General features: G+C 47.2%; 1 protein-coding gene across 2 annotated transcripts; it reads left to right on the top strand.

Annotated features, from left to right (window-relative positions):
* The first annotated feature begins 4 nt into the window (after window positions 1-4).
* Window positions 5-26,607, top strand: ZBTB49 (zinc finger and BTB domain containing 49). Of its 2 annotated transcripts, none has more exons than XM_027545025.1 (8): window positions 5-144; window positions 4,995-5,165; window positions 8,480-9,582; window positions 12,965-13,011; window positions 19,893-19,966; window positions 21,709-21,791; window positions 21,878-22,039; window positions 25,528-26,607. In XM_027545025.1, the coding sequence occupies exons 2-8, from the start codon at window positions 5,014-5,016 to the stop codon at window positions 26,202-26,204; spliced, it is 2,298 nt and encodes a 765-aa protein (XP_027400826.1). In that variant the 5' UTR covers window positions 5-144; window positions 4,995-5,013; the 3' UTR covers window positions 26,205-26,607. The 2 variants fall into 2 exon arrangements, with proteins under 2 accessions (XP_027400826.1, XP_027400827.1); XM_027545026.1 differs by having other exon boundaries at window positions 8-105.

Below are 26,607 nucleotides of genomic sequence, written 5' to 3'. Positions count from 1 at the left end.
CGGGTGCCGCCGACCCAATGCTGTGGGAGGAGCGGTGTTGTCGCGATGGTTCCGCTGCCGGCTGAGCCGGGTCAGGAGCGCTGAGGGCGGAGGTGGCGGCTGCAGGTGAAGAAGAGGCGACGGGGCAGGGAGCGGTCTCTGAGGGTAAGGTGGGGGTTGCCGGACTGGTAGGCCGGCCTCACGAGAGCGTGCGGGTCTGAGGGCGATGGAAACGGCCCGGAACCCCGGGCTGGGCGCCCGAAGGGCCGGGCCGGGTAGGGCAGGGCAGGGACCGGCAGCCGCCCGGCGCATCCCTCTGGCGCCTGGAGGGGCCGTAGAGCTGCTGCTGGGTCGGGCGTGTCTGCCGGCGGCCGTGAGGTGCTTCGGCTAGGAGACGCGACGACCAGGCCGGGCTCCTGAGCGCGTCCTTCACGGCGTGTGCAGCACCTTCGGCCTGGACGCCGCACCCGCTTTCCCCTCCCGGCCGCCCGGGGCACCGCCCGCGGGCAGCCGCGGGTCCCCACTCCTCTCTCCGGCTCCCTCCATCGCCGTGTAAAGTTGAGAGAGTTAGCGCTGAAGACCCTAGAGCTCCTATAGCCCAGCCCAGTCTCGTGGCCGTGCGACCTCTCCATGCCTCGGATCCGCGTCTGTAAACGCGTGTTACACTGCTGTGCTTAACTCGATAAGATTATTGTAGGATTTCCTGCAAAGCACTCAGTAGAGTGCTTATCTGCTCTTCTCAACCCTTAAGGGGCTTCCCTGGTAGCTCAATTGGTCGAGAATCCGCCTGCAATGCAGGAGACCCCGGTTCAATTCCTGGGATCGGGAAGATCCGCTGAAGGGATAGGCTACCCAACTCCAGTATTCTCGGGCTTCCCTGGTGACTCAGCTGGTGAAGAAGCCGCCTGCAGTGAGGTAGACCTGGGTTCGATCCCTGGGTTGGGAAGATCCCCTGGAGAAGGGCAAGGCTGTCCACTCCAGTATTCTGGCCTGGGAAATTCCATGGACATGGGGTCGCGAAGAGTCAGACGCGACTGAGCAACTTTCATTTTCACTTTGGGGCTTCCCTGGTGGCTGAGATGGTAAAGAGTCATCCCGCAATGCTAAGGAGTTTGCCTGAAATGTGGGAGCCCCGACTTCAGCTCCAAAGTTCAGTTGGTAAACAATCCACCTGCGGTGCAGGAGAACCCCGTTGGATTCCTGGGTCGGGAAGATCCGCTGGAGAAGAGAGAGGCTACCCATTCCAGTATTCTTGGGCTTCCTGGTGGCTTAGCTGGTAAAGAATCCGCCTGCAATGCGGGAGACCTGGGTTCGATCCCTGGGTCGGGAAGATGCGCTGGAGAAGGGATAGGCTGCCCACTCCAGTATTCTGGCCTGGAGAGAATTCCATGGACTGTATAGTTCATGGGGTCGCAAAGAGTCGGACTCAAATGAGCAACTTTCACTTCAACCCTTAAGACAGGTCCCTTAAATAGCAGTGGTGGTCACTGTGGGGCTTCGGTGAGCAAATGAAGGTTGAACCCAGTGTGAACAGAGAACTGTGAGAAGCTAAATTAGGACTAGGGTGCGGGTGTGGGGGTTATAAGGAGGGTTTCCCTCTGGAGGTGAGCAGTGTCAGGAATGGAATAGAGGGTGTATGCAAGGGCTCCAGTAGCAAAATGCCATAACCTGGAGGGCCTGAACAACAGACATATATTTTCCTCACAGTCCTGGGAGCTAGAAGTCCAAGATAAGGTGTCAGCAGGTTTGTTTGCTCCCAAGGCTGCTCTTCTTGGCTCCCAGCCGCACACCTTCTGGCCATGCCTTCTGGTGATCTTGCCTCTGTGCACAGCATCCCTGGTGTATATGTCCAGCTTTCCTCTTTTTCTATAAGAACAGCAATCAGATTGGATTAGGATCTACCTTAACTACCATTTTAACTTAATTACCTCCTAAGGCCCAATCTCCAAATATAGTCTTCAACATATGGATTTGGAGGGAAACACAATTCAGCCCACAAAAGAATTTGTTGGATGGACAGAGAGGGAAATATTCTCCAACAGAAGTGACAGGTTGCCCAGGTTTAAAAGCTGGATACTCGAGGTGGGTTTGTGTGCAGAGCACATGTGTGAGTCTCTTCCTTGTTTGTGCTCTTCTGCACGTTTTTGTTTGTTTGTTTGCTCTCCCTGAAAACTCAGGGTGAATTCTCTTTGCTCTTTCTCTGGCAGACTTAACCTTCAGGTTTCAGCATAGATGTCTTTCCTCCAGAAGGTTTTCTTCTGAGCCTTGTCCCCCAAATGAATTTGTACCTTCCCCATTTAATATCTCCAGTACAGCCCTATTTGTGTTTCTTTCACTGAACTGACTTTTCGTGAAAGCATAGGATGACTATATCTGAGTTGTTTACCATCTCATCTCAGTGCCTGGTGTATAGTGCGCACTCTGTGAAGTTTGAGTGACTCAAACTGAGACACAGCCTGTGGAGGGCAGGGAGCATTCCATCCTGAGTTTATCAGCTTTCCATCCTCACCACAATATCTTGCCATGTATTAGGCACATAACAGCTTAACTCAATTGGTCTCCGTAGCATCATAGAGTCATTGTAGAGCTAAGACCGGAGTCTAGGCTTGTGTGCACGTGGCCAGTGCTTTTGTCATTAGGGTTGGATTAGGGGGCTGGGGACCAAGCCGCTTGAGAAGCATGATGGCCAGAGAGGAAGAGAGGCACTCCAAGGCAAGTGTGTGTGTGAACCTCAGACACTTGGAGAAGTAATCTTTCAGTGGCCCCACTGAACAGACTTCCCAAATTCTTTCCTGTGGTGTTTGGCCAATTGATCAATCACCTCATGGAACCGAAGGGCCTTTGCTCTAGGAACTGTCGCTACAGGATAAAATTCTGTTCTGGTTCTTATTCCCAGTAGAAGCACCTCTTCGTTCGCATGTATCTAAGCTTTTTCTTATGTTTCCCTTTTTCTCCTTTCCCATATTTCCCTTCCTTTGGATGCCATTCAGTCCACCGTCACATTCTCAATGTAGATTTAGAACAGGAAGATACCTTAGAGATTATCTAACCCAATAGGGGACCCTCTATTTTTACAGATTAAAACACCAAGAACCAGAGTCTCCATCCATCTTAAAACCATGTATTGAGCACCTACTATGTCCAAGGCACTCTTCTGGATACCAAAGATATGCTAATCGATAAGACAGTAGATTTTTGTTACTTGTCAAAAAGTGAGCCGCAAAGACAACACACTGTGCTCCTTGTATCATAGCACAAAGCCTGTGTTGCACACATTCGTCCTCATGTGTGTTGTGCTTTACTTCGGTGCTTATCTGTGGGGTCACCTGGACAGTCAGGCGTTGGTAATAGACTGAAGAGGGTGCTGACTGGATTCCAAGGAAGGCCTTGGAGCTATTTCACGTAACTTGGAGTAGTAGTTAAGCATGTGGGCTTTGGGCTTTCCCCGGGTTTAAATCCCAACTCTGCCCTTATTGATAACCTATTATTATTAGCCACGTCGGTCCTCTCTAACTCTGGTCAGGTTATCTATTTGCTTTGTGACAAACTACCCTAAAACTTGGTAACTTAAAAACTGTTTTGTTTTATCTCACAGTTTTGTGAGTCAGAAATTCAGGCAGGGTTCTGCCGGTGGTTCTTCAGCCCTGCAGTGGTGTGGGTGGGGAATGGGGTTCAACTGGCAGTGGGGCCGGTCTGGAGCCTTCAGCGTGACTTTGCTCTCATGTCTGGTCCCTTGGAAGGGATGACTGGAAGTCTGGGTTCAGCAGAGCCCTTCTCCTGCCCCATATACTGGCTCCAGCTGGGCGTCTTACAGGCCTGTTGGCAACGCAGGCCTTCTGGAGCCATTGTCCGGAAGATGGAAGGTGGGAGCTGTCGGCTCAAAGGCCTCGGCCCAGAAAAGAGCACAGCTGTACACCCTTCCTTTCACCTGTTCTGTTGATTGAAATAGAGGCTGCCCCAAGTCAAGGAGAGGAGACCTAGATCCCACCTCCTCTTGAGTCACGGATGTTGTGGCCATCTTTAATCTGCCATGTGCTTCATTGTCCTCATCTGTCTGTAAAGTAAGGCTAATGGTATGTGGTATCTCTCTTACAGCTATTCTGAGAACTGAATGAGTTAATATGTGTAGAGGGCTTAGATAGAATAGTGCCTGACGTAAAGGAAACATTGGGTAAATACCATGATTATCCTTATGAGGTATGTGATACATTATGATTTGTGGCGGTTATTTGTAAGACACATAAGAAATGTAAGATGCAAATTCTCTTTCTGGAGCTTTTTATAATCTTATTTGGGAAGGTACAGGATGGATATCATGAAGCAGTTAGAGAACTATGCTAAGTAACATAAAAATAGTTACAGTTTTTATAGTCAAATTGTGGGATGTTTCATAACTTTCCGTGTCACTTCTGTATAGCCAGAGAATGTCTGATGTAGATTCAGGATATTAAATGCTGTATCTTAGCATTTAAGTCTTTGGAGGAAAGTTCTGTGTTGTGTTTCTCCTGTCCCTTTTCTCATGGGCATAGGAGCATGGACTTCAGGGTTTAGGAACCAGGATTTAAGTCCTGGCTTTGGAATATAACAGTTTTCTTATCATGGCCACGTTACTTTAACTCCTCGTTTCTTAATTTCCTTGCTTGTAAAATGGTGATCAAAGGGTTCTTCTAGCATTATTTGAGTTAATGGCTGGAATGTTCCTAGCACAGTGCCCAGTCTATATTAGTCAGTAAATGATAGCTAATAATAATAATAAACCAAGATGGCTTTTCTTTTCAGGCAACCATTGGGGCAAGGGTAGGTAACCGGTCACTCAGTCATTTGGACATTCAGCACCCTTGAGGATTCGGCACTGTGGACCGCGCCGTGCCATCTGACATAATGCTTGCCTTTCTGCGTTCGTGTTGCACAGGAAGTCATGACAGTGAAGCACAGATCAGTCAGTCGGTTTGGGTGCCCTTTCGTGTCCGGTCATAGCATCAAGGATCACTGCTTATCAGCGTCCTTTGTCCTAGGTCTCCTGGATGGTGGAGCATGGACCCAGTTGCCGCCCACAGCTGCCACCTTCTCCAGCAGCTGCACGAGCAGCGGATTCAAGGCCTGCTCTGCGACTGTATGTTGGTGGTGAAAGGAGTCTGCTTTAAAGCTCATAAGAACGTTCTAGCAGCTTTCAGCCAGTACTTTAGGTACGTGTTTTAGACTGTTCTAATTGTACAGAGAGAAAGCTTTTCTGGAATGGAATTCTTTTGTCTAAATTTTATTTTCTCCTCAATTTCATTCTCCTTATCTTTTGTAGCACATTGTGGGCTTTTTCGTTTTTGTATTTAGAGTAACCTGAGCAGAAGATCCCCTGGAGGAGGAAATGGCAACCCACTCAAGTATTCTTGCCTGGAGACTCCCATGGACAGAGGAGCCTGGTGGGCTGCAGTCTATGGGGTCACAAAGAGTCGGACACAACTGAAGCGACTGAGCACACATGAGAAGAAGAGTCTTTTTAACTAAAATATATTTAGGGCCATGAAAGTAACTTGGCACTTTGTCTTTGATTTTTGAGTTGTAATTAATATCAGGCTTCTGTATACATTTCTTGTCCTTTCCAGGTAAAAAGATTGAGGAATAGAGTTTCTGATAAGAACATTTCTGTAATAAGAAATCTGAGAGGGGAAAACATCCTATTTGCCTTTTTTTTTTAATTAAAACATTTTCTTTTTTTTTTCACATTTTACCATTCTAAGAAAACAGATTTGAACTCAATTTACTTATCCCTATAATTGTTTTTGCCTCAGTGAAAGATTTACTTATAAACAATAAGATCAAGCAATAGTATTTCATTTAAGTATTCTACACACATTTTCTGGTTAACTGGAATAATCTGTCCTGAAGCACTTTTTCAGGACTGCCTTGTAGCTCTAAAGGTAAAGAATCTGCCTGCGATGCAGGAGACCAGGGTTCGATCTCTGGGTCGAGAAGATCCTCTGGAGAAGGGAATGGCAACCCACTCCAGTATTCTTGTCTGGAGAATCCCATGGACAGAGAAGCCTGGCAGGCTACAGTCTGTGGGGTTGCAAGAGTCGGACACGACTGAGCGACTAACACACACACACACAAGCACTTTTTCAGAACTTTTCCCCCTTAAATATATACTGTTTTACTACTCTAGTAAATGATACATGGAACAGTATTTACTCTTTCCTTGATAATCCTGAATCATCAAATTAAGTCTCAGCTGTCATATGTGCTGCAAGTCGTATTCTAGTGGATTGACTCCCTGAGGCAGCATTCTGCCCATGTGCAAAATGGTCCCCTGCTTGGGCTTTGCCTGTTTCTTCTGTCTTTCCAGGACAGTTAGGTCTATATGTTATGATACATTGGCTAGTTTATTTGATAAAATGTCTTTAACAAACTTACAGGACAACTTACCTGACTCAGTATTTTTACAGGAGACAAATTCATTCACCTGTGAACCTGACTTAGGCCCAGAACAAAGGGCCTGGGCCTTATGGTGCCTTTTCCCTGCATTAACTTACAGGGCTCTCTCACTGCTGGTTTATGGACCATTGGGTTGCTGAGAAGCATCAGATACCAAGATCAGTCAGATTGACCGAGACGGAAAGTGGAAGGGTGGTTGCCAGGGGCTGAGGGGCTGGGGATAATGGGGGTTATTGTTCAATGGATAGAGTTGCTGTTTGGGATGATGAAAAGGTTCTGGAACTGGGTAGTGGTGGTGGTTACACAACAATGCGAATGCACACAGTGCCACTGAATTTATCATATGAACCACATAGCCAGCTGTTTGACATTTTGTGTATTCGGCCATGATTAACAAATTAAAAACCTTTTTTAAAAGAGTGTGTATCTGAACTGTATCTAGAGTTGGTTTATTATAGCTATTTTCATTTTCAGATGTTTTTAAGACACTTAAGATACGGAAGTATTTTTGTATGTGTTTTATGGTTTGAGGTAGTTAATTTTCAGACTAAACATGAAATATTGAAAAGTGTGTTCTTTAGTTTTCTGTAATTTGTCTGTATGCAATGAATAATGCATATGTATAATTACATTTTGGAAAAAAAAAGAACAATGAGTATATTTTTAAATCTTATGTTGAGATTTCCTTGGAAGTTTGGATATTCAGCTTATGAATTCAATTAATCCAAATTGCTTTATTGAATAGCTTGCAAAAACTTCTTAAAGGATTGAAGCATATTTAATTTTTTTTTTTTTTGCTTTTAAAAAGGACATGTTTTATTTTGAGTGATTAGAAAAATACTGAAAAACATTGAGAATCAATAATATCACAAACACACCTAGATCTTGACTCGGAATTGACAGACTTGACATTTTTCACTGTGGTAAGAACGCCTAACACGTGTTTAAGTGTGCGGCACAGTGCTGTTAACTACAGGCGCTGTGTTGTGTAGCAGATCTGGCACTTATTCACGTCGCATAGCAACTGTTAGCTTTTTTCTATTTATTCATTTTAATTGGAGGATAGTTACTTCACAGTAATGTGATGGCCTCTGCCATACATCAGCATAAATCGTCCATAGGCATACATGTGTCCCCTCCCTCCTGAACCCCACCTCCCTCCTCCCTCCCCACCTCATCCCTCTAGATTGTCACGGAGCACCAACTTTGGGTTCCCTACGTCACACATCAAACTCCCACTGGCTATCTGTTTTTACATATGGGGGTGTATATGTTTCAATGCTGTTCTCCCAAATCGTCCCTCCCTCTCCTTCTCCCACTGTGTCCCAAAGTCTCTTCTTTGTGTCTGCGTCTCCTTTGCTGCCCTGCACATAGCATCGTTGATACTATCTTTCTAGATTCCATATAATGGATTAATACATGGTATTTGTCTTTCTCTTTTTGACTGACTTCACTCTGTATAATAGGCTCTAGGTTCACCCACCTCATTAGAATGGACTCAAATGCATTTCTTTTCATAGCTGAGTAATAGTCTACCGTGTATGTGTACCACACTTCTTTATCCATTCATCTGCCAGTGGTCATCTAGGTTGCTTCCATGTCCTGTGCTGTGCTAAGTTGCTTTACTTGTGTCTGACTCCATGCGACCCTATGGACTGTAGCCTGCCAGTCTCCTCTGTCCATGGGATTCTCTAGGCAAGAATACTGGAGTGGGTTGCCATTTCCTCCTCCAGGGGATCTTCCCAACCCAGGGATCAAACCTGCGTCTCCTGCATTATAGGCAGGTTCTTTACTAGCACCACCTGGGAAGCCCTGCTTCCAGGTCCGAGCTATTGCAGATAGAAGTGTGAAAGTGTCAGTCACTCAGTTATGTCTGACTCTGCGACCCCATGGACTGTAGCCCACCAGGCTCCTCTGTCCGTGGAATTCTCAAAAGCATACTTAATTTTTAATCTTAGCATTTATCAAAGGATAGTCATTTTGAACATTAGCATGCATATTACTTAAAAGAAAAAGCTATCAGAATGTATGGTTTGTTAACCCTGTAAGCAGATATCCTTTCTTTTATCAGGAGCCTCTTTCAGAACTCTTCAGGCCAGAAGAATGATGTTTTTCATTTGGATATTAAGAATGTGAGTGGCATCGGGCAGATCCTGGACTTCATGTACACGTCGCATCTGGATCTTAACCAGGACAACATACAAGTCATGCTGGACACGGCCCAGTGTTTGCAGGTTCAGAACGTCCTCAGTCTGTGTCACACCTTTTTGAAGTCAGCCACCATTGACCAGCCTCCAGGCCTGCCCTGTCACGGCACCTTCTCCCTGCAGAGCACCCTGACTCCCGACACGAACTGTGTCCTCAGTGAAAACTACCCACCTCACTTGCTGCCGGAGTGCTCCGCGGGCGCCCAGCAGTGTAGGGCCGTGGACGGGTCACTCTCGCACGCCCCACCCTCAGTCGGCCTTCATCCGCCCACAGCCGAAACCTCCAAACAAGCCCCCGACCCGTTCGATGGCAGCTGCACAGAACTGCCTTTCAAACAGCCCAATTGTTACTATAAGCTCAGAAACTTGTACAGTAAGCAGTACTATAAACATGCCAGCTGTCCCAGTCATGAGCGAGTGACCGAGCAGCCTTTCACCTTCAGCGCCTCCGCAGACCTTCACGCCGAGGATCGCCGGCCCTATGCGGTCGGCCACACCGAATGTGTCCTGGAGTCCTCCCAGCACCTGCCTTCCAACTTCCTGGCCCAGCCTTTGGGTGAAAATGCCCCAGACCCCGCGTCCGACCACGCCGGCCAACAGCCTACCCGGCAGATGAGGCTCAAGAAGGCCATTCACCTTAAGAAGCTCAACTTCCTAAAGTCACAGAAATCTGCAGAGCAAACCTCTGAACCAAAACCCGATGACAGTTTAACCATGCGGCTAGAAGCTGCCCGGGAACACGGTGTGGAGAAAGTGAACAGCCCCAGCGCCGAAGAAAAGGAAAGCGAGGAACTCAGCAATTCTGAGAACTTTAATGGCGTGAGTGAGACAGAGAGGCCCGAAGACCCCGCGGCCCTGGAAGACCAGACCCAGTTGCCGCAGTCCCAGAGACAGTACGCGTGCGAATTGTGCGGGAAACCTTTTAAACACCCCAGCAATTTGGAGCTACACAGACGGTCTCATACAGGTACACTGATTTGGTCCCTGCAGGCAGAAGGAAAGGAAATAATACCAGACGATCAGACACCACTGCCTGCTTCCGTTTTTGTAAGAAGTTTTGCTATTGCTTGATGATGTCATTGATATTTACCCCCAAAATCAGAGAGTGTTCGCTATCTCCTGCCTCGTGTTTTTGGTGATGTCTTTTAAAGAATAATCTTAAGTTAGTAAAAGCTTTCATAGAGCCATTTTAAAAACATGGTGCACTTTTCATCTTTTAATTGTGGTTTTCTTTGAGAAGATTTCCATCTCAAAGTATGGCAGATTCTTTTGATTCACTCAGATTTTCAAATTAATTCTAAAACAGATAAGCAATATTTAGTTCTTTCTTTAGAATTAGATTTTTTTTTTTTAAGCATGATGTTGGTTAATTCAGACCAAAGTAGTTTAGTTTGAGTAATTCTGAAAGCTTTGAAAAGTAATTTGAATGTCCAATTTTTTTGTTTGTTTTTAATGTGTTTTTTAAAATTTATTTATTTTTAATTGAAGGAGAATTGCTTTACAATATTGGTTTCATTTCTGCCATACATCAACATGACTTAGCCATAGGTGTACATGTCCCCTCCCTCTTTGAATGTCAGATTTTAAAAATTGTGATTTGGGAGGCAGGAGGCTAACTTTTGAAAGAGGATCAGCTTTAACCATTTGGTATTTTCAAGTGAAAAATTCTTCCATTTGAACACTGAATTTTCAGAGTTCTGTTACCTTAGCTTATACCTCTTCCCCATTCCAAAATATTTATTTTTTCCAAAGCTTTTGAAAAAGTGCTAAACAATATTTATACAGTATGTAATATAATACGTGTATATTACTTTCTTTCTTGCACTTAAGCCTAATGACCCTAGTACACACATTATTGGCAGTTATCTTCGAGGTATGAGAAGGAGTATGTTCTGGAGGCTTCTAAAGTAACTGCTTTCAAGGTGCTTGTGTGATTGTGACTATTGGTGTAATGTCCTGTTATCACTCCTGATTCCCCATTTGCTTAGGTATTCACTTCCTTATTGCATTGTTGAGACTGAATTAATATTTATGAAAGCCTTCTATAAATTTTGTTGTATTTGAATATAAAATACTATCGTTATTTTTACTAGTTGCTCAAAATTATTCCATACAAAGACAGTCCATTGACTAAATTTTGCCCTGAAAAAGCTTAATTTAGATCATTCTGTAATTTTCTGGAGCCTAAAGATCAGTATAATTTTTATTTGAGAAACTTACTTGTTTTAGCTTTAAAGGAAACAAGAATTATTTTTATTCTGCAAGAACGTCTTTGGATAATAGCCGTCAGACAGTTCTGTGGCACAGTTGCTTCCTGGGACATAAACAGATCGAGAAGGGCAGCAGTTCTCAAAGCATGGTTTGGGGAAGCCTTTCAGGGGTCAATGAGGCCAGAACTATTTGTATCCTCATGTAGGATGCTCCTCCTTCCCTCCTGCTCCCCCAACAAGTGTACAGTGCTCAGTCCCTCAGTCGTGTCTGACTCCTTGTGGCCCCACGGACTGTCTCTCTCCAGGCTCCTCTGCCCCTGGAATTTTCCAGGCAAGAAGACTGGAGCAGGGTGCCGTTTCCTCCTTCAGAGCAAGTGTACGGTGGAGTCGGCTCAAGGCTGCAGGATGTGGGATGAGGGCTTCACCTGCTGGCCAATGAAAAATGTCTAGCCGTTCCTTTAAAAAATCATTCCGTTTTGATTTCTAATACAGACTGTACCTTCAGATATGGCCCACGTAAGGAAAAGCTCTTTAGGGTCCTCAACTGTTAAGAGTGTGAAGGGGTCCTGAGAGCAAAAAGTGTGAGAACCACTGGTGAAGGGTTATTAACCCTGGTCACCTGAGACTCTTAGGAACTAGTAACCTCTTTTTTCAGACTCTCGTATCTCATAGTGGGGGCTTTAATGTAACATTATCTGTTATCTCCCTTATCTTCAGACATAAATGTAGTTCAAAATGCCGTATCCATGTGATTATAATTACAGTTAGCCTTGAACAACTCGAGGCTTAGGGATGCTGACCATCTGAGCGGTCAGGTCCTGGTATAACTTATAGTTGGTCCTCCATGTACCCGTCCCTGCACATCTGCAGATTCAGCCAACCTCCATGATGTACTACTGTAATACTTACTATTGTAAAAAACCCATGTGTATGTGGACTTGCACAGTTAAAACCTTGCGCTTCAAGGGTCATCAGTACTTGTGGTCAGGAGCTCCCCACTCGTCCTTGGGGAAGCCATTAAACAGTTTGAGGATAAGATCAAAAGTCCTTTAGCAGAAGTCCAGAAAGCTAGCCAACTCCAGCAACACAATAGGAGGGGAAACATTATTTTTTAGAAGGGATCTTAATGAAAGCACTTGATTTGAGGGGAATGGGGAAAGTGAAAGGTTCTTGGCCTTCATGGGGTCTGTTTGTTTATTAGGGTTCTATAGGTTAAAGGCAGTACCTGAAGTACGTCTTTAAACAGACCATTTTCTGGAGACTGTCTTCAGAACCGTTGTGGTTTCTTTGTAGTAGAGTTCCATTCTCTACATCTGTTCTGTCCCAAAATGTGATCATTCAAAGTTGCTGAAATCAGAGGGGCCAAGCAGTCAGCAAGGGAACACGTCCCATGGTGGAATCTTCTTTTCCCCTGTTGGCACGTTTCAACCAAGGCTAAAAGGCAGTGGGGAGGGGCTTTTTCCCAGCACACGCTCAGGAGGTCCTGCTCTGTTTGGATGAGTCCCCCTGGTTCTGTTAGGACTCACCTGTGGTCAGTGCAGGAGCCAGGCTAAAAGATGGGTTTGTGCTGTTCAGCAAGAAAACTCACATTTGATTTTCGACTGAAGGGGAAATCTGTGTCCAAAGCCCCATACTTTTGAGTGCAGATAAATATGTTTGATTTCAATACGGGTTTAAATTTGAAGAACCTTTTTTTTTTTTTTTTTAAGAGAGAAGTAAATATAGATTGGGACTTCCCAGGTGGCTCAGTGGTAAAGAATCCGCCTGCCAATGCAGGAGACTCGGGTTTGATCAGGAAGATCCCCTGGAGGAGGAAATGGCAACCCCTTCAGTATTCTTGCTGGAAAATCCCATGGACAGAGGAGCCTGGCGGGCTACAGTCCATGGGGTCACAGAGTCAGACGTGACTGAGCACACACACACACGCAGATATAGATCTCACTTTTATCATCTCTGCCTGTATCTGAGGGTGAGAGAGATGGTGAGGACAGAGGCTCCCCATGTTCGTACCCTGATGATGAAGTATTATATGCTGTTTTGAATGGTGGGACACAGAAGGCAGTTTAAACATTGTAAGTGGAAAACTGTCGTGCAGGTATTACTAATGATTTTACCCGCTGTTGTTTTCTTTTGTTTTAGGTGAGAAACCTTTTGAATGTAACATTTGTGGGAAACACTTCTCTCAGGTGGGAATACTTTTATTTATTGTTAATAATCAAAAACCTGAAAACCAGTGTTTATTTTTATTACAGATGACACATAATTTTGGAACTTGTGAGAGAAGACTCTGATGATATCTGTAACTTAAAAGACTTCAGACTAAATCAGGAGAAAATAATTTTCAAGAAAAAAAATTTCTAGCTCATTGTGGGGGGTACCATTCTTTATAAACATAACTGTGAACTCTCACAATACCTTTTCCCTCATTAACGATGGGTCTAATTCGAATATATTTCTTCTCTTCCTGTGCATGATATAAACCATATTGAGCACCACTTGAGGGCTGCGGGATTCCTAGGAGGCTCAGTGGTAAAGAATCCGCCTGCAGTATGGGAGACAAGGGTTTGATCCTTGGGTGGGTAAGATTCCCCTGGAGAAGGAAATGGCAACCCAGTATTCTTGCCTGGAGAATCTCGTGGACAGAGGAGCCTGGCGAGATACACTCCGTGGGGTCGCAAAGAGTCTGAACAACTGAACACACACGTGGGGGCTGCAGTTTATGCCAGGCTGGACCCAAGACAGATGCCTTCTTACTCTTATTGGGGTTGTAGGTGTTAGGGTGTTGGAGAAGATACCACACACTTGGCATTCCCTGCCTTTGCACACGTCCTCTCACTTGGCCAGTATGTGTTGTGTCCTCCTGTAGGCTCTGTACTGACCTGGGCGCCAGACAGAGAGAGCGAAGGTTTCGGAGGAAATTCTGAACGCAGTAGAATGGCTGTGGGAACCTGCTTATCCTTCTGTGACAGAAGGTTGCTGTTCCCAGAAGCTGCTCGCAAGGCCCAGTGCCCAGAGGAAACAGTTCACAACCGTTTCTACACTCGCATGGTAATCATGGAGTAAGAGCATGTACAGATGCTCCTTGACTGGGGAAGGACCCTGGGGCTGGGCCTTGGTGGGGGAGCTGGACCCCCTCACCCCGTGGAGCACGGGAACCGCAGGCGTGGCCCCAGCGCTGACACGTCCCCTTCTTCAGTCTCCCACATACCCAGACCTGCCGTCTGGCTGCTTTTCACTCTTCCTGCTGGCTGTGAGCCACAACTCGCCATGCCCCAGTGTGTTCCGTGGCCTTATCAGTCCAGTCAGGGGCTGTGCACCCCACCAAGCTTCTGCTGAGCTGAGTGGAGGGATTGCTGGTCTACCTGCCATGCACTCGAGCTGAGGCCGGTGCTGCTTCCAGCCAGCCTCCCCTGGAGGTCAGAACTTGGCCTCTAGAGCCAGACAGTGTGGATTTGGATCCAGCCTCTGGTTTTCTGCTTTGACCTTGGACAAGCTCCATGTTTGGCACTTTGGCTTCCTTATCTGTGAAGCAGGGGTGGGGGACCACTGACCCCTGTGGTGTGTGAGGAGTAAATGAGTTTATAAGACAGTCAGCTTCCCAGGTGGCTCCGTGGTATAGAATCTGCCTGCAAATGCAGGCAGAGGAGTGTCTGATCCCTGGGTTGAAAAGATCCCCTGGAGAAGGACAGGGCAACCCACTCCAGTATTCTTTCCTGGGAAATCCCATGGACAGAGAAGCCTGGTGGGCTACAGTCCATGGGATCACAAAGAGTCAGACACGACTGAGGTCGCAAAGAGTCAGACACAACTGAGCAACTAAAGATGTTCAGCATCACGCCTGGCCTGTGGTGAGTCCTCAGGACACATCAGTAGTCCCTCTCCTGTGGCCATTGCCTCTCATTTCTCTGTCCTCTCTGCTCTTACAGACCAGTCTTCCGAAGGCACACTCCCCCCCACTCCACCCCCCACCACTTTGATCTTTCCAGCTTTGCTGTAATGGGAAGCCGTAAAAAGTGGCTTAATGGCCATTAATAGTTAGCAATCACAACTTCTCTGGGTCTCATTTTTCTAATTCTTAGAATAGAGATGATACCACCGCATGGGAATATTATGAAGATTAAATGAAAAAAAAATGGACGTTAAAGTCCTTTATACGTTTACACTGTGGTAACAGTTTAGGTTCTATCCTTTTCTTGCTCGGAATCCCATGGGTTTTCACTGTTAGCCAAATAAAGTGAAACCAGACATTGAGGCATTGAGTCTGCCTTCAGCCTTCTCTCTTGGAGTTAATGCCGGGGCTCACCCTCAGAGATTCTGACGCTGCTGGTTGGGGCTGGGGCTTCAGTGTTGGTGCGTTTGAGTACAGTGGTTTTGATAGCACCCTGTCCTCTGCTTCAGACCTGTCCTACACGTTCCTCTCGAGTCCCACCAAGGGCAGCCGTGTCTGATAGACGCTACAGAAATCCTCTTCTATATCGGTGTCTGTGTTTTTATCAGACTTTTATAAACATCAAGGTTTTTTTTTTAATGAACATAACCATATATTTATGGTTTTTAGATGTATATCGCTGTTTTACCTCCTAATGATGAAGTTTTTGTGAATAAGGACTCTTTCAACAAATATTTATTAAAAACCTACAATGTCTGAGGAGCTCTGCCTGCGCTGGGGCACAAAGATGAATAAGGCTTCAAGGAGCTTTGTGTTTAGAGGAAGAAACAGGTGCATAAAGTGGTAAAGCACAATGAAACGGTGGAACTTCCATGGCTGTTTTACAGGGAACAGTTTGGGTGAAGAGGGGAGTGGTCGTTCCTACCTGAAAGTTGTGATGTTTGGGTGGGTGAGGTCATGGGATGTGTCCCTGGGGCGGGGCCCTGAAGATGGGAGGCCTTGATGGGCCTGAGGCTCTGGCGTTCCAGGCGGAGGGAGCAATGGCGGTGTTTACACTTTAGTAACCTGTCCTTCATTTCTGAAATGAACTGGAATACATGTGGTTACAGTGGACTGGAAATAACCCTCCGTTCTGGAAGATTCAGAAATCAGAAAGCAGACCTACCAATAAGAATTAACTTTTTATTCATTGTAGTATTTAATAGGGTTGGTTAGTCTTTAAAAAAAATTAAAATAGCCACCACCTTAATAATGAGTCAGCAAACAGTTTACCTCAGCTTTGGGAAAGCTGTGATAAGCCTAGATTGTGACAGCCGGCTCTGCGTGTATTAATGCAATTTTGGACTCGGCCCTTGCCTGGATGACAGCAAGTGAGAGTCATGCAGGAGCTGACAGTATGCACGAGGCCCCATTTGGAGCCACGTGTCTCCCGTGTGCAGGAGAACCCGGCTGTTCAGTGCAAACAGGAGAAATCTAAGACCATGGCAGGTAGGGAATACCTGTCACAAGAAAAACAGGCAAAGGGAAACCCGGTGTGTTCAGCTGTCTTGGGGGAGAGGAGTGGAGTTGCCTCGCCTCTCCAGTGAAGCAGAATAGAGACCCTGAACAGCTGCTGCAGAAGGACGGGTTCTGAGAGGTTCAGTACCCTCCCCGCGTCTCCTTTGTCCAGGGTGTGATTGACAGGGCACTGCATCCCTAGGAGGCTGCTTACACATGTTCCAGGGTGCTGATGCGGCCCCATGCCAGAGGTCGCAAAGCTGCATCCCATCTGTGGTGAATGTGCCAGAAATAATACTTCAGTGAACCTAAATTATTCTTCAACTCTGAGGTGGTATTTCCCACGCTTTTGATGTTAAATGTCCTTTTATCAATGGAGTAATCATTGTTCCTTAGGTGATAGCCTTATGTTAATCTCCAGATTTTTTTTTTTCCTGTTTTATAGTCTTAAAACTTCTCAAGATGACTTTTAAGATCTGAGTTCTCTTTTGTCTCTAAAGTTTCACAGTTCCCTATTCTGTACAGAAACAGTCACCCACCACTAGAAGAGTACTCTGCCTAAGAACATGTGTTTGATTTGATCATGATTAAATGCTGAGGTTCAGGTGCCTATTGGAAGGAGTTTGTTTTTTAAATTATTCAACAAACCAGGTGTTAACTTCTTTTCTGCAGCAGAGTTTTTGAGTTCTGACAACTCCATCCTAAACTAAAGTGGTGTCCACTTAGAAAGGGTAGAATTCCTTTTTTGCTAATATTTTTCAGCCCAACAGCTGAGTCCACAGACAAAGTCGAATTGGGGAGTGTTCCGTCCCAGCTGTAGGGGCCATGGCTGCTCCCCTCCCAGGGCCTCTGTTTACCTCCTGGAGCTGGTGAATTACACTTTATGAGGACATTGTGAGGATTCTCTGAAAGTCAGTTTGTAACTGGTGAGCCAAGTGTTCCACTCATAGTAAACTCTTAACAAAGGAGACCTACTGGTATTTACCACTTGCTGGAGTTTTCATGGATCCAGCAGTATATAGATAATTTCTAAGATGTTGTCTGTGTACTTAGCATATAATTAGTAACCTGGTGGCTCAGTGGTAGAGAATCCACCTGCAATGCAAGAGCCTAGTGTTCAACTCCTGAGTCAGGAAGATCCCCTGAAGGAGGGCATGGCAACCCACTCCAGTATTCTTGCCTGGAGAATCCCATGGAGAGAGGAGCCTGGCAGGCTACAGTTCATAGGATCACAAAGAGTCGGACATGACTGAAGTGACTTAGCATGCAAGCACGCAGAGCATAGCAAAATTTACTAAAAATAAAGACTTTTGACTAAAGGGCAAATAATCAGGGCCCCAATTTGCTATGTAATTTGGTATACATTATCTGAATGCATGATTGAATTTTTTTTGCCTGAATCTTTCCATTATTTAATCTACTTTTATGCCATTTATCAGACTAATATATGCTTCTTTATCAGGGGGAACGATAATTATTTTCATTATACATTATCAGTATTAAATAGCTAAGAAAACATCTTAAAGTTTGTTTTACTATTGTTTACTGTAATATTTAAGCTTCCCTTGTAACTCAGTCGGTAAAGAATCTGCTTGTAATCCGGGAGACCTGGGTTCGATTCCTGGGTTGGGACGATCCCCTAGAGAAGGAAATGGCAACCCACTCCAGTATTCTTGTCTGGAGAATTCCATGGACAGATGAGCCTGGTAGGCTACAGTCCATAGGGTCCCAAGAGTCAGACACAACTTAGCTACTCAACCACCACCACTGTAATGTTAAGTAGAAGACTATTCAGTTTTATTTACTTTGAAAACAAGTAATTGTTAAGCTGTATTTAAAAAGGAAAGATGCACCATTGCTAAGAATTGAATCCGAATGTATTTCAACCATAATACATGGTTTATATAAAAACTTGAAACCGAGGATCTAATTAAACTATTGAGCAGATGGTGCCATACAAATTGTTATTTAAATGACCAACTTTTCTGAAAGTTGGAAGTGACTGATTTAAAATGTGTGTTATCTTAAATCCAGTGAGCTGTTTCCTGGATAGCACAGTCACTGGCATACTGAGAATTCAGCCCAAGCTAGCTTATTCACAGAAGCTTGCAGGCCCTCATGGAAGACAAGAGTTTAAGCTCAGATCAACCAACGTTAATTTCTGGCCTACTGTGTAACCAGAGCAACTGATTTATCTGAATCTCAATTGTACACCTAGAAAACAGAGACAATATACCAGTTTCTAAGGGTAATTTGTTATGTGTGAGTAGACCAAATGTCTATTGCTGTTGACATTTGCTGTTTTGTTGCTATTAATAGTCATTCAGTTAAAAGCTAGTTATTTCCCATTGTTTTGCCAAATACTTTCTCTTTGGTTACCTAAAATAAACCAGCTTTTTTCCCTTAAGCCATATTTATCATATTTTGAAATATAGTATCTAACTCAGTGGTTTCAGAATCTGATAGACCTAAAGAATCTTCTGTCACATAACATAAAATCCACAGTTTTCTTTATACTTTCAGTCCTATAACCATGAACTGTCTTTGAATTTCATCTAAAATACAGTTTAAGCCAGCCACTCGTGCCTTCTGAGGTGGCCCACAATGTCTGTGTGTTTCTCTCTAAATAAATCCACTTCTTACCTGTCCAAAAAAAAAAAATTAGAAGCCAAATTTATGAGTTGGAGATTATTGCTCATTCTATTTTTGGCTTATTTTGTACGTAAGGCCTGCACATTATTACCCTGGATATCTTCGTCCTCCTCAGTGTTTTTCATAGCAGAACACTATAAAAAATTAAGTCGGGAAGTGACAGATTGAGACTGTTAACGTACAGTACAGCGATGGAAGATTGTGTTTTCCAGTCCCAATTTGAAACTTTTGCCAGTAGCTTTTGTAATGTCAGGCCTTTGCAGGTTTAATTTCACTGTACTTTAGGCAATTTAGTGTTGATTTCCTGTTGATTAGCACATGGAAATCTATTTTGTGATCTCCATTTAAATCACTTACTCTTCGTAAAGCCCTGCTGTTTCAGAGATTAGAAACAGAAGGCCTGCAGCTGAAGGACCACCCTGCATCTCCTGATTCGCTTTTTTTGCACAGAAGTAAAAATGACCAACCTGTCAGTAAGAGCAACTGTACCACCAGAGGAAATACTTTTTGGAAATGTCTTACCTTCCTTATGAACAAAAGCATGTTTTTCAAAAAAAAACAATGAATACTGAAATGACCAAGTACAAGTACTACCTTTTTTCAAATGATGTTTGCATGTAGGTGGTCGAGGTTAAAAAAAAACAACAAGAAATATAATACATCAACAGCTGTTCAAAATACAAGCTTAGCAACCCTAAAAGCAGCCCCCACAGAACGTCGGGCCCATTTTACAGGGACATGGTGGCCTGTACCCCTGATGAGGGATGGGCCAGGGGCTGGCATGGAGCCGAGCTGAAATCAGTCACCCCCTGTTCAGTTCATTGCCAGGCAGGGGCCGCTCCTAAATCAGAACCAGGCTGGGCCTCCATCTCCTTGCACGTGGCTGCTTCTGAGTCGTGCATCTGGGATCTTCACTGGGAAGTTGGACTGGAACCTGGCTAAATCTGTTAGTATCCCTTTGGAATGTATGTGCCCTTAAAAAAGTTTTTTTTCCATTATTGGCATATTTTTTCTTTTCCTTTTCCACAGGCGGGTAACTTGCAGACTCACTTACGTCGGCATTCTGGGGAGAAGCCATACATCTGCGAGATCTGCGGGAAGAGGTCAGTGCAGGGCTCGGTCACCCGCCCGAGAGGAACCGTCTCGGCATCTCCGAGCCTCGAGGGGGCCGCTGTCACCCAGGAACACAGCAGAGCCAAACCTGCTGGCCTTTCATGTGACACACATGAGAACAGTGGAAAGAGATGGACATGTTAATCAAAAGGAATCTAGGATGCAGTCGTAGGAAATGGGATTTTACGGGAAACAGAATTATGCTAAAATGTCCATACATTCCAGAAATGTCTGTTAAAAGATGACTGGTCCCACGGAGGTGACCATCTGGTAGGGAAATGAGACTCGGCAGCCTCAATTCCTGGAATCAGGAGAGGGGGGCTGGGGACACGCCAGCCCTGCTCGCAGACCCGTGAGAAGGCTGAAAGTGCAGCCATAGGAAGGACAGGCGAGCCTCAGGCCAGGGAGGCCAAGCACTTGGGAGACCACAGTCTGCCCCTGGAGGTGGAAGTGCCCCCTCCTGTGGGCATACCGGCCTGCAGCCTGTACCCCCTGCCCCTTGGGGGGCGTTTGTCGGGATTCCACTCCCTCTGTCATCTGGTGGTTGGTTGTTCTAGGAGGCAACAGGAGGCAACAGCCAGGCCTCTACCAGTCACTAGTGTTTTCTTCATCCATTTAACCATTCAGCCATTTAGCATTTATTAGGCACCTACTATATGCTAAGTCAGAGAAGGCAATGGCACCCCACTCCAGCACTCTTGCCTGGAAAATCCCATGGATGAACAGCCTGGTGGGCCGCAATCCATGGGGTCGCTAAGAGTCGGACACGACTGAGCGACTTCACTTTCACTTTTCCCTTTCATGCATTGGAGAAGGAAATGGCACCCACTCCAGTGTTCTTGCCTGGAGAATCCCAGGGACGGGGCAGCCTCATGGGCTGCTGTCTGTGGGGTCGCACAGAGTCAGACACGACTGAAGTGACTTAGCAGCATATGCAAAGTGCTATGATGGGAACACTGACATTTTCTGCCCCTGATAGGTTCGTATTCAGGAGTCGGGGGTGGGGGTGGGATGATATGGGGCAGTTATAGTCACAGTCTTCTACTGGGATAGGGCAGCACCCTTGATTCAGTTCCAGAAAAAGCAGTTGTCTCTGCAGATGGTAGAAAACAGAGAAGTAAAGGCTTCCTGGCCTGATAGTGTCTCTGCAGCTGCCCAGACACTAAAGGCCAGGTTTAGCGCCCAGGTCCCGGGTCCTGCCTGTCTTGGGTGCCTTGTAGCACAGGCCCTCTGCTGTTTCGCTGGGGGCGGGTCCTTGAAAGTCTTGTTTCTCAGGGTGTTTTCAGTGTGAGCCTTCTGAACTCCCATTTAGAAGTAAAGCGTGCGTTTATAGTCTTCCCAGATACATCTTCCCAGATGCAACCTGTGGTCCTGCGATCAAGTGAGGCAGGACAGAGAGGGACTGAGCTCCACACCGGGGCTTGGGTTGGGCTGGGATTGCCCCTCCACCCCCCCAGCCCACCTAGCGATCACCTCTGAGGAAGAAAGGTTAACGCAAGTAGGTAGGGAAAAACTGTTTTAGAAATGAAACATTAGGATCATTCTCTACTCTTCCTTTAAAAAGAAGAGGAAAAAAAGATGTTCTTTTCTAATGAGCATCTCAAACGAAATCAGGCCACTCCTGGTCACATTCCGAGGGAGCAGCTCGTCTCCTCCCTGGGCGACTTGGAGTTAGAAAGGTCTGCAGTGACGCAGGCAGGCTCTTAATTGACTTTCCAAATTGCATTTGCAGGTTTGCAGCCTCGGGAGATGTCCAGCGTCACATTATCATCCACTCAGGAGAAAAGCCACACTTGTGTGACATCTGTGGTCGAGGTACGGCCGAGCGTCTCCCTTCAGAAGATTTCCGACTAAAATGTTCTCCGTCCCTCAGCCTAACTCTAGTGTGTGGTCTCCTCTAGGGTTCAGTAACTTCAGTAATTTGAAGGAGCACAAAAAGACGCACACGGCTGACAAAGTCTTCACCTGCGATGAGTGCGGGAAGTCTTTTAACATGCAGAGGAAGTTGGTAAAGCACAGAATCCGGCACACGGGCGAGCGGCCTTACAGCTGCTCTGCCTGTGGTAAGTTTCCGCCCACCTCAGACCCCGTGCTCACCTGCTTCTCCCCGTGGGAGGGATGCCGGGCTCTGTGCCCACACACCGTCCTCGGTCATTAGCGGGGGCTCAGATAAGTCACCCCTCTCCTCGTGGGTAGCATGGAAGGGATTGCTATTTCTTGATCACCTTGGTCTTTGATTCATCTGTGTCCATGTGGCATTTACCCAAAGTCTCGGCAACTGCCCTAGATACAAAGGTGACTGATAACAGAGTCCCAGGTGCCACGGGGCATTGGCAGTGGGAAAAGTGGGGGAGAGCGTGCGGTGCAGCTGCAGGGCCAGGGCACAGTGGCCTGCGGGGCATTGGGGGCACACAGTGGGCTCGGGAGGGGTGCTTCTTGAGATCGTGTCACGTGTCACAAAGCAAAGGTCACCTCTGCGGCATTTAGTGCATCAGTGACGTCATCGGGAGGCTCAGTTTCCAGGCACATCACTTCACAGGCCAGGGAACTGGGGCTTCGAGTTAAGTACCCGTGATCACAGAGTGTTGGAGCTTCTAAAGAACTAGGGGAGGGCGTGTGTGTGTGTGTGTGTGTGTGTGTGTGCGCGCGCGCGCGCGTGCGCACACGTGTACATGTGTGCCACTGGCAATGTGGACTGAATGAGTGAGTAACCATTTTTATGATTACCTGGTTAGAACAAAGAGGAAAAATGCTCAGAGTCAGGCCGTGGGGAGCCTGGAATTGGGGCATCCTCGGAGCGGCTCTGTTCTCATTGTGGTTGGTCCCTAAAATAGGGCAGGATATGTGGGACGTGGCTGGAGGCAGCTTCCTTCATGTCTCCCGCTTAAGCTGGGTCAGATCTCCTGGACACCAGTATTGGCAGCTCCGTGACTTGTCTGCTCCCTCTTAGAGGATAAAATTGCATCACTTTCAATCACAGTTGCAGTCTCAAATCCCTAGTGTAGGATGTCGGTTATTATTATTACGACTGTGAACTTGACCTCAGATTCACTGTTCTCTTCCTTCCAGCCAGGACCTGCTTTTGCCCGCTATGACCCTGTAGGAGAGGCAGCGCAACGGGCCTCTGTCTCCCCCTGTCCTTCATCTCCACCCCTCCCCGCTGCTCACTGCCTGAGGCTTCTGACCCAGATGAGGTCAGCTTTCGGGGAAAGCAGGGAGAAGAAGGGAGCGAGAGTGATTCTGTGTGACCGGTTCGGATCTGTAGTAACAGCTTTCCTGAGTTGAGTCCTGTCTATGGGACCTACCCATTTGGAGTGAACATGTCAGCAGTTGGGGTGCATTAGTGCTATGCTGCCCTCGCCACGGTCTTAGAACATTTCCATCACCCCAGAAAAGAAACCCCGTGCCCACGGGCAGTCACTCCACACCCGCTCCTTCGGCAACCCTTGGCCTGCTCTCCGTCCCTAGGTTTGCCTGTTGCAGACAGTTCATAGAAATTGCATCCTGTGATGTGTGGCCTTCTGTAACTGACTTCGTTTCACTTAGCACGTCTGCTAGGAATATTCACATGCAAGTGTATGTGTGGGTGTATGTTTTCGTTTTCTTGGATTCAAAAGACAGTTTCCACTTCATGGTGGCTTCACAGTCTGAGCTTTGCTGACTTGAAAGCCGGGCCCTCTCTGCCTCTTCCTCCCTCCCTCCTCCTCCCCCTCCCGCCCTCTCTGCCTCTTCCTCCCTCCCTCCTCCTTCACCTTCTTTGTAAGACAGCCTCCCCCTTACATGCTGTTCTCCTTCCCCAGCACTTAGCTGCACTTTGCAGGATGGAAAGGTGCATTTTCTTCTGGCTGGACTTTCTCCTTTAGCCCTCGGTTTTGTAGCCGTTCATCCTGAGGAGGCTTTCTCTGTTGGGGTCCCATTGCCCCTCTGGGCAGTCCTCTTAGGTTCTGAGGCTGGCTTCCTTGCAAGCATGACCCTCGTCTGATCTGTGGAAATACTCACGTTCTGTGCTCTGGGGTCTGCAGGCCCACGCGGGTGAAGAGGTGACCGTCTGCTCTCTCTCTGTCTGCCGCCCATACAGTAAGCGAGCTGTCTCCATTTTCCCCATGCCGGAGGCAGGTGCTGCTCCACTGTGACCTCCTAGGGACCCGCATCAAGCCCCTGTCTTGACTTGTACAAAGGAAAGACTCCTCCTCCCATTTCCCCTCTCTAGGGAACTCTCCTGTGGCTGAAATGAAATTTATATCCTTTGACGCCTTTTGCCACATAATGTCCACTACTGAGAATTTATCTTAAGGAAACAAGGGGAAGGATGATGTGAGCTGACCCTCAGGTATAGTAGCAAACAGTTGGAAGCAGTCCAAACAGCCCACCATTGCTTGACCAGGGCTGGATAGCTGAGAATTCAAATACAGGGACATAGGATTACGTGATAAGTTCTGAAAGGTGTGTCCATGTAAATCATGTAGTTTGTTTCAGTTCAGTTCAGTTGCTCAGTCGTGTCCGGCTCTGCAGCCCCATGGACCACAGCACGCCAGGCCTCCCTGTCCATCACCAACTCCCGGAGTTCACTCAGACTCATGTCCATTGAGTTGGTGATGCCATCCAACCATCTCATTCTCTGTCATCCCCTTCTCCTCCTACCTTCAATCTTTCCCAGCATCAGGGTCTTTTCCAATGTATCAGTTCTTTGCATCAGGTGGCCAAAGTATTGGAGTTTCAGCATCAGTCCTTCCAGTGAACACTCAGGACCGATCACCTTTAGGACAGACTGGTTGGATCTCCTTGCGGTCCAAGGAACTCTCAAGAGTCTTCTCCAACATCACAGTTCAAAAGCATCAGTTCTTCGGCGTCAGCTTTCTTGATAGTCCAATTCTCATATCCATACATGACTACTGGAAAAACCATAGCTTTGATTAGACGGACCTTTGTTGGCAAAGTAATGTCCTTGCTTTTTAATAAGCTGTCTAGGTTGGTCATAACTTTTCTTCCAAGGGGCAAGCGTCTTTTCAAACAAAGCATAGTTTGTTTCAGTCCTTTGTAAATGGCTTCTATACGGTTATGTATTGGTTTTTCTCTTCTGGTGTTCTGACCTCATGGTAGGCCTTAGATCACCTACCTCTAGCTTATACCTAGAGAAAGGAAATAGTACCTGGAGAAGGAGCGTAAAATTACGTTAAAAATGGAGTGTATAAGTAACTTTCGAAAAGATGCTTCTCAAGTAGCGATTGGCTGTGTTCGATTTGGGGATAGCAGAATAGCCCTGATGTGGTTTCCCAGCGTGGGCTGTCAGGCAGGCGCCCAGGCCCCCAGGGGATGCTCCTGGACAGGGGGATGGGGCTCCGGAGCCCTCAGGTGACACGGCACGTGGAGACCGAGGCTGCAGGTTGGGGGGCTGCAGCGGAGGGGCGTGGAAGGGTCTGGAACCGACATGAGTGGGTGACAGCAGGGCGCAGCCGAGTTCACAGGAAAGCGGGGTCGTTTGGCACTTGGGGGCGGCGGGGACATCCTCCCGAACGTCCTCCTCTGAAGAGCGCCCTGTCTGTCCCTGCAGGGAAGTGTTTCGGAGGGTCGGGCGACCTCCGCAGGCACGTGCGCACGCACACCGGGGAGAAGCCGTACACATGCGACGTGTGCAACAAGTGCTTCACACGCTCGGCCGTGCTGCGGAGGCACAAGAAGACGCACTGCCGGGCGAGTGACGAGGGGCCGGGCGCCCTGGAGGCGCTTGCGCGGGCCATCGAAGCCCCGGACCTGGAGCGGTCCCAGAGCTCCGACTCCTTCTCCCAGGACGTGTCCGTGCCTCTGATGCCCGCCGTGTCCGTCAAAATCCCCGCGCACCCGGTGGATGAGGACTCGGTGGCGGGGTTTGACAGCCCCTGTAAGTTCCAGCCGGTGGCTCAGCCCCAGCACGGGCCGAGTGAGTCAGAGAAGCTCAGCCTGGAGCCGGTGAAGCTGGCCAAGCCCCCGCACGTGCCGCCGGCGCAGCACCAGGCCTACGGCTACCCGGACGTGGACGCCCCAGCCGGCGCTGAGCCGCTGCAGGCCGACGGCGTGGCCGCCCTGCGATCGTCACTGGCGGCCCTGGACCACCCCCCCTGCACCGACCCCCTGGGCAGCCGCGCCGTTGCCCCCACCTACAGGAACTCGGAGGGCCAGTTCTTTTCTAGCATGACCCTCTGGGGGCTGGCGATGAAGACGCTGCAGAACGAAAGCGAGCTAGACCAATGACGCCCCTGTCGGGTCTCACTCAGCGTCGGGCGCTGGGGCCGGGCTTCGGGGCAGGACGCCTTCTCACCAGCTCCAGACAGAGCCCGATCCTGACCTGGAGGGGCTGAGCGCCCCAGCACCTTGAGCTCAGCGTGCGGAAGAAAGCCTCCCGGCCCCTCGCGGAGGGGCACGTGGGACTGAACAAGGCTCATGGACCGGGCGGTGTGGACTGCGGGGAACGCCGCACATTTTGGTCATGGTAAAGGGAAAATACACATCTATAATAATCCAGATACTATTTTTGCATTTTTACATGGTTGAAATTTGTAGCATTTTGTATTTTTATTTACAAAAAAGGTTTTATTTGTATAGGGAACTCATACAATAATTTAATTTGAATAAATGGAAGTTGCCTTTCTGCATA

This window comes from Bos indicus x Bos taurus, chromosome 6, assembly GCF_003369695.1.
Source record: "Bos indicus x Bos taurus breed Angus x Brahman F1 hybrid chromosome 6, Bos_hybrid_MaternalHap_v2.0, whole genome shotgun sequence".
Classification (NCBI taxonomy): domain Eukaryota; kingdom Metazoa; phylum Chordata; class Mammalia; order Artiodactyla; family Bovidae; genus Bos; species Bos indicus x Bos taurus.
Note: the sequence above shows the minus strand (reverse complement) of the source record. Positions and strands in the feature narration are given on the sequence as shown.